Source organism: Microtus ochrogaster, chromosome 7 (assembly GCF_000317375.1).
Source record: "Microtus ochrogaster isolate Prairie Vole_2 chromosome 7, MicOch1.0, whole genome shotgun sequence".
Classification (NCBI taxonomy): Eukaryota; Metazoa; Chordata; class Mammalia; order Rodentia; family Cricetidae; genus Microtus; species Microtus ochrogaster.
Window position 1 is genome coordinate 59,094,689 of NC_022014.1, and position 11,571 is coordinate 59,106,259.

Consider the following 11,571-nt stretch of genomic DNA (forward strand, 5'->3'; position numbering starts at 1 on the left):
ACTCTGCATCCATGCTGAAGCCCTTCATCCGGCCTCACCCGCTTCAGCACGGGGCTGCCAGCATGCTGGACTCTGCATCCATGCTGAAGCCCTTCCTACCCACCCGGTCCCAGTCAAGCTGTCTACCCTGGGGCAGCAGGCTCTCTGCTCCACTGCTGTCTCAAGCTGCCTGTTCTGGAGAGAAATCTCCGTAAAACTCCTCCCTGACCCAGAAGCCACGTAAACCTGATTGATCCTGTTCCCTGTCTGGACCAGAGCCTTCCCTGATACCAGAGCCCCAGCTGGTCTTTGTCCCTCTCTCCCCTCTGTGGAGTCCCCCTTGGGCCTGAAATAGGGCATGAGAGAAGAGGATGGCTCCTGTCTCCAAATGCCTGAAAGCCCCTGGAAGGCAGCATGGTTGGGGAAGAAGGCCGGCTCAGGAGGCCCCAGTGGTGGACTCGGCTTCCTTGGGCCTCCTTTCCCTGGATTCTGTTGGCAGAAAGGAGAGCCAGGGCCGAGTCCTGTTTCAACCAGGAACAGCCTGAGGTCTCCAGGGCCATGTGCATACAGAAATGCCTCCCCCTCACAGGACCTCAGTAGGAAATCAGTTGCTAATGGTGTGGGTAGACATCTGGGGTCTGGGCTGCAGAGGAAAGAGCAGGGAGATGGGAAGGGCGGAGGAGACAACGGGGTGAGCAGATCACAGTTAGTACCATCCTTGCCACAGGTGCTGCTGTTACCCCAGGAGCAGACACGGAGAGCACAGGGTGAAATCCAGGTATTTGTATTGAGGTTAAGAAGAAAGGAAATGTCCCCAGTGTCTTGTGCCACGGCCAGAGTCCTTCAGCCAGTGCTGGACCACACCCTGAAGGCGCCATGTTGAATTCCAGCAGCCACCAGAGGCCTGGGAACATTGGCTCACCCAGGACGTTGCCGCAAGGCTCGGGGCAGCCTCATCCAGGCAGCCAGCACCCCGTAGGTGCCCGTCCGCTTCCTGTGCCAGTGCTGGCCGAGGATAAAGCAGAGCAGGACCGATGTCACAAATAAGACCAGCAGTATTGACACCACTATGATTATGATGATTATCGGGCGATGCTCTGAGGAGGGAAGAGGCAATGCATTTAGAGATTTTCAGGTGCCAGGCACCCCAGGGAGTCCACCCATCATGCCTTGGCCACTCATGCATTCCACAGCCAGCCTGGTAGCAGAGAGAAGTGGCATAAGGTGTCTGCCCCCCATGTGACATAGAAGAGAAAGGTGGTCTGCAGTCCAGGCTCTATCAGGCAGAGCAGCTACCCCTCTTCAGCAGCTCCCGAGACCAGTATGTAGAGCCTGGACACCAGGGTGTTGTGGAATATTAGTTAAAGATGTGTTACATTTGTTTTTGCTGTGGAACATTTGTTTAATGATGCAAAGATGTGTTGCATTCTTTTATGTTGCATTTGTTTAACTCTGTGAAGCTGTGTTACTTTGCCTGCCTAAAACACCTGATTGGTCTAATAAAGAACGGGAAGGCCAATAGCTAAGCTGGAGAAAGGACAGGCAGGGTTAGCAGAATAGAGAGAATAAGTAGAAGGAGAAGGAGGAGGAGAGGAGGGTGCAGGGGACCAGCCACCTAGTCACACAGCCAGACACAGAATAAGAAGGAAAGGAAAATCTGGGTGGTGGTGGCGCATGCCTTTAATCCCAGCATTCAGGAGGCAGAGGCAGGCAGATCTCTGTGAGCTTGACGCCAGTCTGGTCTACAGAATGAGTTACAAGAGAAGCTCCAAAGCTACACAGAGAAACCCTGTCTCGAAAAACAAAACAAACAACAACAACAAAAGGAAATAAAATATATATATAGAAAAAGATAAAAGCCCAGGGGCAAAAGGCAGACAAGATAATTTAAGAAAAGCTGGCTAGAAATAAGCCAAGCTAAGACATGCTCTGTGGGAGCTGGGTGGCAGACCCCCAACAACAATGCCATGGCCTGGAGGATGTCATGGTCAGGTTTATACCATGTCCCTCATCAGGCAGAGCTGAGTGAACTTCAAGCAAGCTCATTTACAACAGGCCTTGGCCAACACAAGTCACAGACCAGCAATGCTCCCGGGAAGCTGTGGGTCAGGCCAGCAAGCCTTCGCACTGTAGAAAGGGCCATAGCTAGAGAGAGCTCACTACCACAGTCAAGACAACAAGCCCAACCACTAGTTGAGCTCTCCTGGCTTCTGGAAAAGTTGGGGTTCAGCTTGGAGCTTGGAGAGAGACCCAGTAAATCAGGAAGAGGGAGCCCTCGGGATTCCACATACACATCAAGCTACCTAGGAGTGGGGCTTGTGTGTTTTCTTTCCCCGAAGTGCCGAGAGGGATGCCATCTCTGCCCCTCTGGGCCCAGCATCTCCTTACCGATGACTATGAGGATCTGTGACTCTGAGGTGGAGCGGATGATGTGCCCACCATGGGGCCGCAGGTCCAGCACAGCCTGGCAGGATAAGTTGAGGCTATCCTTTGTTAGAGCTGTCCAGTTGAATATGGCTATGGCGTTACTTTCAGCTCCCTCAAAGGTCTGGTTCTGCAGGGTCTCTCCTTCATGGAGCAGGCTGAGGGTGAGGCTCTCAAGGGGCTTCACCGCTTCTACCATACACTCAGTGGTGAAGGCTTCTCCCACAAACACCTGCGAGGGCTGCAGCTTCAGGGTGACCTTAGCCGGAGGCTCTGTAGGAGACAAAGGAGGAAGACCACTCAGGATGGAACTATGGCCCTGCAGGCTCAACCTGGCCAGGGCCCATCTCCTGGTATCCCAGGTCCCTAGCTGGACTTGAAAGAGAGGGAGTGGGCTGGGCATTGGCCTACTCATTGGAAGAAGAAAGAGGAGGGAGAAGGGTATGGTGGAGGGTGATCTGGGTGATAGTTCTGTGAGCATGATTCGGAAAACAGAGAAGGGGTCTACAGAAAGGAGATCCAGATTGCACAGCCAGCTAGAATGATATACAAAAACATCTGGGCCTGTCTCCATCCCCTCCAGATACCAAACACAAATGTTTGAATTAAACAGCGGGGTGGTTGTCCTGGGAGCACTGGAAGGGAGCTCCTCTATCTGTGGACTCTATGACAGTCCTCAGAGCTGACTGTGAGCCTCCTCCTGAAGCCCGGGCAGGAGTCCTGCTTGCCTCACTTCTCCAGCTGGTTTCGTGACCAGTGTCATTGCGGATCCACTGAGTAAGGACTGCAGCGGTACCCTGGTTTCCGCTTAAGCTACTCCACCCATCCTCACCCCACCTAGGACTCAGAACATCTTTCCAGCTTTTGATCCATCAATGTCGTTAACCGGGAGCAGGGAAACACCTGGAACTAAGATTGAGCGAATCCTGCCAGGCGTGTACACAATGCTCACACATTCGCCAAGGCGGGTCCTTGGGGAATGATGAAATGCTCCACGTTCTCCCACTTTCCTGGTATTCTCTAGTAGCTCCTCCATCTCACGAAGCTTCCCTGATTCCCCTACTGCTTATGATGCTTATGGAGTGTTCTGGCGACAGAACCGGGGTGGGAACTGACTTCCAGATCCGTGCAAACCCTGGCTAGACTGACACTCTTGGAGAAAGATTCAAAACCTGCGCTGTCTGCTTCCGAGGTATAGGAGGACTTGTGGAGCCCAACCAAGGGTGTAAGCGGATCCTGAGCCCACAGACCTGACCTGCTTGTGGTTCAGGAGCCCAGAGGAGATGAGGACCATGATGGGAAGCCCAGGAGCAGTCACTGAGCAGATGTGGGAGTGTATAGTTGACATGGGCTCTACCCTGAGGAGTGGAGACCCAGGCAGAGACACTCACTGTATACTCTGACGTTGAGATGCTCTGAATGCTGTTTCTCCTCACAGGTGAAGTGGCACAGGAGGCTCATGTCTTGGGAGATATTTAAGACTAAGAACTGTTTCCATTTCCCTCGAGGGTGCTCCTCCAACACTTCCTTACTCAAGGTGGTCTCCAGACCACCCACTTGCGGATTCTCACAGCTAGTGCTGCAATTGACTTTCAAAGAGCCTGTGGCTTCTACTATCTGCTTCTCGGATGATACGTGGACCTCGAACGCCTTCTCACCAGACCCTGGAAGAGCAAAAGCACCAGGCAGCAGATGTCTCCGATGCCCGCCCTCAGGGATCTCTATTACTTCACAACTTTCCCCATCAGACCTACGGAGGCTGCCACTCAGGCACTTTCCCGCGTTCTTTCCTCCAGCCCCTCTGTCCATCGGCACTAGGTCAGTCTTCCTCGAGCCTCTCTCTCTCGCTGCGTTAAGCTCCAGTTCAAAGTTCTCTCTGTCATGAAGACACCTCTGAGAATGGAGGTAAGCTGTGAACTCACACAAACACAGAGAACTGCCAGGATGCCCTTCGGGTAGTGGTGAGCTCCAGGGATAGGCATGGGGCAGGTGATGGAGGGACTCTTATTTTTTCCCCCCTGGAGACAAGGTGTCTCTGTGTAACAGTCCTGGCTGTCCACAACTCACTTTGTAGAGCAGGCTGGCCTCAAACTCTCAGAGATTAACCTGCTTCTGTCTCCCTAGTGCTGGGATTAAAGGTGTGTGCCATCACTGTCCAGAGGGACTCCACTTTTAATAACATGGTTAAGAAAAGATAATGATAATGACATTGGGGCAAATATGGAAGGAGGAGGTGAACCTTGCGTGTGCTGTGGGAGCAAGTTCCAGATACCGGGAACTGCTGCCTCCCAGACCTGCCCATGGGAGCTTGCTCTCCTGAAGCAATGGACGGCCAGAACGGCAGGAGCTTAGCTAGGAAGAGGAATGTTAGAGACAAGGCGCAACAGGCCACCATGAGAAGGAGCTGCTGCACTCACGGCTCATAACTTACGTTGATGCTCTGCAAACATGTTGAAGCTTCTAGAAGGCTGGGCCTGAGTTTTGCCTGTTTCTCTTTATGCTGACCAGACAGCCTAGTGCATGACAGATACTTGGGAACTATCTGGTATGCAAAGATGGGACCCTCAGTGCTCACTGCCACTCTGTGAGGACCATGAAGGTCCTAGGTCCCAGCTGGCAGGGCCCCTACACATGGCCTGTTTTCTCTACCTCCCCCAGCACACTCAGCCATCAGCTAGCGGTATGTAAATAACTTGCAAAAGAGGGGCTTTCCATGTAGACAGTACTGGGTTTTAACTCAACATTTGCCAGTGTGCTGTCCAGGCAGCCTAGGGTTAGGTGTGTCCTCTCTCTGAGCCCCAGTTTCTTTGTCCATTAAGAGGGCTAATGTGCCCTCCCCTGGGTCCTGAGTGCAACCAAGCTTGAAAGCACTTGGCATGGCTGACTCAGGCACAAGGCACTCAGCACGTAGTGGCAGTGTCCTTCCAGATCTCCTTGACCCACTGAAAAAAGTTTCATTTTCATTTTGTTGTCCCAGTGAACGCAGCGCCCCCTGCTGCCCTCTGCTGTTCACTAGGTCCCTTTGGCACACTCATCTCTTTGCTTAGACCCTGGCACCCCTTCTTACCCACTCACTGCTCGCCACTCAACCTTGGCAGCCTATCGCATCAACATTCTCAGAGCCCTGGGCTTGCTCCATCCAATAACCAAGAGGCCACTGTCCTAGCCACTGCCTGAGGCCATGGGCAACTCAAGCCAGGCTGTCACGGTCTTCTGGATCCATGGTGGAGAGGCCCCTGTAGCCAGGATGCCCTCCTCCCCAACCTGAAGCTCAAGGAATAGTGCAGAACCCCCTACTCTAAGATGCCATGTGCTGGGAACCCTGGGGGCCGCTTACCTGAGCAGCAGAGCAGGGCAAGAAGGGTTATACGCAGGCTCCGGCAAGCAAAAGAAGACATCTCAGGTGGGGTCTATCGGCTCCAGGGGCTCAGCTGCTGGCTGCCTGCAGGGAGACGGAGAGATGAACACCACAGATTGGGGAGTGAAGGCAGGAGCTTGGGACTGAAATCCGTAGTTTTCTCTGCACGAATGATCTCATTTCCTCTCATTATCTGAGATCAGGAAGTCTATGCACAGGACAGCTCCCAAACCTTCAGGCCCTCAAGAATTCAGGCAGAGGAAGCCAGGAGGTAGTTGATAAGCAGGGGTGTAACACGGCCCTCCCACGTGGCTTGCTCCCTGTGTAGGGTTAGGAGAGGAAGGGGAACTCATATTCAGGGAAGTGGGTGTGGTGCAAGAGCATGCGTGCACGCCCTTACATGTGTGTGTATGTGTGTGTGCGTGTGGAATTTCTGTCTGTGCATGGGGCAGAATGAGGCCTCCAAGGCTCAGATCTGGGGAACTCTGAATCCCACTGGGCCTCTCTTACAGCCTCTCTGGTAAGAGAATATCCAAAGTTAGAAGAACACAGTCACACAGCCATCTCCGGCTAATGCCCTGTGTATGTCTGCACACCTTAATACCTTGCTTAGCTTCCAGGAGAAGCCTAGCCCTAACTTGGCCAATGCAGGGCCAACATGGGGCTCAGAGATTGCAGAAGGGCAGCCCACAGTGGTCTGCAGTGGCCCAGGTCTAGGAGGTCAGGGAACAGATTGGCTACAGCCTATTTCCAAATCCAAGCCTCTTTTCCGGGTTTGTCAGCTGGTGACTTCTTGCCCATCTACCATCCAAGCAGGGCCTTGGTCTAGCAAAGCTAAAACCTAATGCTCTCCAGGTAGGCTCTTCTCACAGGCAGTGAGTTTTTATGGGAGAGAAGGCCTTCCTAGGCAATGTTGTGTTCCCCATATAACCAACCTTGCTCTCTCAGTCCTTAGATCCTCCGGGACAGGTGGGGCAAAAGCAGACCTCCTTGATGTCTCTGTGGAATCCCAGAAAGGGCCTATCTGAAAGGAGTCCCAGAGTTTTGGGGGGTTCATTATCTGAGGTCAAATAGCCACACGCAAGGCTAGTTCCCAGACCATTGCAGCCTCCAGATGTCAAGCAAAGGAAGCTTCAATGGCTTAACCAGTGACCTGGGTTCCTGGGCTGGAGAGTACTGTGGCATCCTGCCATTCTCACAACACAGTGTACAGCTATCCCATGCTGATGTTAACAGCTGGATCCAGGGAAGTCCCTGTGTGAGGTTGCTGAGCTTTGGAATCATGCCAGAAGGAAGGGGAAGACAGAGTAAGCAGAGAGAAGTGGAGTGGGGTCGAGGGGGGGTCTCTGATCTCACATGAGGGTGACAGAGTGCTGAGGACAGAGGACAGGACAGCTGGAAGGGTCTGGGTGATAAGTGGGTACTGGCTTCCGGTGGGTAATATTAGTAATAATAAAATAATAATAATAATGGTGGTGATAATAATACAGCAACATAGACACTACATATAGGGGGGAACAAGTCCTTTTTCATTTTGGGGGTGCTGGTGACTGAGATGCCATGGCTTCCTACATGCTAGGCGAGTGCTCAGAGCTGCACCCCTAAGCTCTTTCTGTGCTTTTCATTATGATACAGGGCCTCACTGATACAGGGGTCCATCCTGGCGTTGAGCTCACTTTGTAGTTCAAGTTCAGAGAAGCTTGTCATCAGGCAGTGTGTGGTTGTGTGAGCATCGTAGTGTGTCCACACACGCCTAGATGGCGCAGGAAACTACATACTTGGTGTACGCAGCTGTGCATGCTGTACTTGAATACAGCTGCAGTACAGTAGCTTGGCACTAATGTCACCAGGGGTCTGGGAGCAATGCGTTGAGTTACAGTGTTAGGATGGCTATGGTGTCACTAGGTGGTGTGAAGCTTTTCCAGCTTCAGTATAATGTTCTGGGACCCCTGTTGTAGACGTGGCTTGTCACTGATTGAAATGTCTTGCACCGCACCCACTTCATGCTGGTCACTCTCAAAGCACCCTGTAATCATTAACTAGTTACTCCTGAACTCTACAAGCTCGAGTACTTCTACTTCCTCTCTCCTAGGGGAAACTGAGGCACAGAGAGGCTAAGTGGCTTGAGCAAGGTCACATACCTAGGAGAGAGTGAAGTCCCTATGGGTGACAAGCAGCCATGGGTAGCTGATGAAGCCCACCAGAGCAGGGGCAAAGGAGGTCATTGTGAGGGTCAGATTCCCTGGAGACCCTTGGGAGGGACAAGCCAGGCGGCAGAAGGCCAGAGGAAACTTCCGGTCAAGGCTCGAAAAGAAAGCAAACAGTCATTACCAGAACAACCATGGAAACGCAGCAGGGTTATAAAAAGAGCTCACACAACAGAAGGGAGAAGGGAGGCTGCCAGGGGCTGGGAAGGGAAGCGGGAGTTTTCCTAGGGGCGGTTTCATTTTGTAAGGTTGGTTCCGAAGATTAATCTTGGAACAATGTGAACGCGCTTAGTTGAAAATAAATAAACAAATGGGTACAGAGCACGGTATGTATAGTACCACAATTAAAAAAAGAAAAATAAGCCGGGTGGTGGTGACCCATGCCTTTAACCCCAGCATTTGGGAGGCAGAGGTAGGTGGATCTCTGAGTTCAAGCCTGTGATCTACAGGAGTGAGTTCCAGGATAGCCAGGGCCACACAGAGAAACCCTGTCTCGAAAAACAAGCAAACAAAAGCCAGGTGTGCTGGCATCACTTAGATGCTGAGACAGCTGGATGGTGAATTTGAAGGCAATCTGGGCTACTCTCAACAATAAAAAATAAAGGAGACTATAAAATAATGCATGCCATAAAATATGGAACAAAGTAAACCAAGAAAAATTAACTTTTCAGTCTTAATTTGAGAAGAAATAAAAAATCTGAGTGGGGGCCGCTGAGACGGCCGACTCAGAAGGTATAAGCTCTTGTCACCAAGCCTGATGACCTGACTGTGACCCCGGGGACCCATGTGGTGGAAAGAGAGAACTGACTCCCACGAGCTGTCCTCTGACTTCTGTATGTGTGCTGTGGCAATGTAATAAAATAGGAGAAGAAAGATACTTTCTTTCCCAACTGATCTGCAGAGTCAATGAAATCCCAATCAGATCCCAATAAGGATGGAACTTGACAGTGTTTGTAGGAAGAATAAGATGACCGAGTTACATGGGAAGGATAAGGTGATCCAGACACACGGGGAGAGTAAGAACAAGCAATTTGTTCTTGGAATACTGAGATTTAATACAAAAGATTAATATGGGGGTAGGGAGATTAGTTAGTGGGTCCTAGTTTCTAGAACCTAACACACACCTAACACATGACAATGGCGACACTGCAGATGGCTGGGGAAAGAAAGGTCTACTATGTGAGGCTGGATCAACTGATCAACTAGACGGGGAGTGGAGCGGTATCCCCACATCACAGCAACTGGAGAACTCAATTCCATTCACAGTGAGTACTTACTTGTGAAGGGAAACTTTAGAAACACTGACAAAATATAGGAGAGTGTTGTCATTGCAGTAAGGTATTAGGTAAGACTTCAACTGTCAATCATAAACAACAGAGGCTAGGGCTGTGGCTCCATGGGTAGAGCGCTTCCCTGGCACATACAGGTCCTGGGTTCCATTCCCAGCACTGAAAACACAGACTAATTAAATCGTTGATAACTGAGTGCACAAAGCAATGTCAAAGGGAAGAGGACATTACTTTTAGCTCAACGGTAAATCAAGATGAAAACCACATCTACCAAGTTGGCAGAGGTTAAGAAGTCTAAAGGTCAATTTTTGGAGAAGTTCTGGGGTCGATAATAACTTTTACAGTTACTGATGGGAGAACTGTTCTCTGGGGAACAGCAAATATTATCTCATAAAGCTGAATAAAAACCAACTTATTTAATTTTGTATTTTTATGCGTCTGTGACCAGAAGAGGGTGGTGGGTGTCCTAGAGTTAAGGCGGTTGTGAGCCACCCTCGGAGTGCTGGGCACGGAACTCCCATCTTCTGCGAAGCAACACGCACTCTTAGGCACTGAGCCAAGTAGCTTCCTCCCCTAGGGCACAACTCTTCTCTTAGATATGGACAACCCTGGAAGACCTTTTGTGCCAAGATTTTAGGCAAATCACCCAATCTCTTTATGCTTTCACTCCCTGGTCTGAAAGATGGGATTCGTGCTAACATCTCCTTCATAGACTTTTTTGTTGTTGTTGTTTTTCAAGACAGGGTTTCTCTGTGGCTTTGGAGCCTGGAACTAGCTCTGTAGACCAGGCTGGTCTCGAACTCACAGAGATCCGCCTGCCTCTGCCTCCCGAGTGCTGGGATTAAAGGTGTGCGCCACTACCGCCGGCTTTTTTTTTTTAATTTATTTACTTTTTTTCAATTTTATGTGCATTGATGTTTTGCCATGGGTGTCAGGTCTCCTGGAACTGGAGTTACAGACCAGTTGTGAGCTGTCATGTGTGCTTCGTAGACTTCTTGTGTGAATTAAATGAATTAATTTTTTCCCCCTAGAGACAGAGTCTTCGGTAGCCCAGGCTGACCTCAAATCCGATATAGAGCTGAGGCTAGCCTTGAACTCCTGATCCTTCATCATCACCTACACACTAGGATTTCAGGCAGTTGCCACCACATCTGGCTTAAATGAGTTGATGTTTTAAGGTATCTGGAATCCTAGGTGCCATGTAACCATCTCACGAAATAAAAATAAGCTTGTTTGTGTGACTGGATACTTCAGAGAAGAAACTAAGACAAAATTCTAGCAAGTGGGTGGAAAGAGTGAGCTCTGAGGAGATAAGGTCATGAAAGTGTTAGTGACAATTTCACCCACAGTCATTACCTTGCTGTGCACTATGGCGACAGACACAGACACCTTCACCTTCTCACACATCACATGTTCAGTTTTACAGAAAGAATACAGAGGGGGAAGGGAAATTCCTGAATGTCTACAAGGAAGAGGCTTGGTGAGAATGTGAGCGGTAGCGTTGATGTCTCCTATTACTGACTGATATGGTTCTCAGGACAAGACCTGAACCACGTGCTCACTTGAGAGACAGGGACTGGATGGCGGTGGGGGCACCCAGGAGGCAGAGAGAGGCCGATCTCTCTGAATTGGAGGCCAGTCTGGTATACAGAGAGTGAGTTCCAGGACAACCAGGGCTACGCAGAGAAATCCTGTCTCAAAAAACAGAGAGAGAGAGAGAGAGAGAGAGAGAGTCCCTTTCCAGGTCTCGGCCCCTGTGGACCTGGGGTAAGAAAGCAGTGGCCCTGTTGGTATGGTGGCCCATGTAAATCTGTTGCCTACATGGATGTCACCCAGAGGGGGAAGGAGAGGAAGAAAGCAAAAAACAAAAAAACAACAGGAAACAGTCACTGAGGCGGGGCCAGGGTTGGGGTTTGGAGACAAAGAAAACAAGAGCCTCAGAAGCTTTGAAGGAGGTACTCCCTCTGGGGATCCCCCCCCCCAAACCACTGTGCTTACCAGAGTGGGGAGCTGAGGCCTGGAGAGAGGAAGAGATCAGAATTCAGGCCTGACACTCAAGAGGCCAAAGGCTCCATGCTGCCTGCTCGTTGGAGGGGAAGTGGGAGAAGCCAGAGGCTGTGACTTCACTTGCCCGGCTCAGATGCTGGTCTGTGTGTTACGTTTCTACCCGTTAAACGTTAGACTCTCTCAAGGGTCACGTGTTTCCTGTGCCCTGGTTTCTTCACCAAATTAACATGGTTTTAACACTACTACTGGCTTTCCCCCCCACGTTGTCATAAAATATACTAATGAAATTTATTATTTTTTTTCTTTT

At 50.5% G+C, this 11,571-nt stretch overlaps 1 protein-coding gene across 2 annotated transcripts; it reads right to left on the reverse strand.

Moving 5' to 3' along the window:
• Window positions 1–30: 30 nt before the first annotated feature.
• Window positions 31–11,313, reverse strand: Icam2 (intercellular adhesion molecule 2). 2 transcript variants are annotated; one of them, XM_026780140.1, is made up of 5 exons: window positions 11,256–11,313; window positions 5,741–5,845; window positions 3,795–4,067; window positions 2,368–2,676; window positions 31–1,076 (listed from the first exon to the last, which is right to left on the reverse strand). In XM_026780140.1, exons 2-5 carry the CDS (start codon window positions 5,799–5,801, stop codon window positions 898–900), a joined length of 822 nt encoding a protein of 273 aa, XP_026635941.1. In that variant the 5' UTR covers window positions 5,802–5,845; window positions 11,256–11,313; the 3' UTR covers window positions 31–897. The 2 variants fall into 2 exon arrangements, with proteins under 2 accessions (XP_026635941.1, XP_005350467.1); XM_005350410.2 differs by lacking the exon at window positions 11,256–11,313 and having other exon boundaries at window positions 5,741–5,911.
• Between the last annotated feature and the right edge of the window lie 258 nt (window positions 11,314–11,571).

Bases quoted from the DNA above. Each gene is read 5' to 3' on its own strand.
- Icam2 (XM_026780140.1), bottom strand. From the start codon at position 5,801: ATGTCTTCTTTTGCTTGCCGGAGCCTGCGTATAACCCTTCTTGCCCTG. The intron at 4,068-5,740 runs GTAAGCGGCCCC...TTGCTCTTCCAG, and splicing joins TGCCCTGCTCTGCTGCTCAG to GGTCTGGTGAGAAGGCGTTC. The intron at 2,677-3,794 runs GTGAGTGTCTCT...TGTCTCCTACAG, and splicing joins TCTCAACGTCAGAGTATACA to AGCCTCCGGCTAAGGTCACC.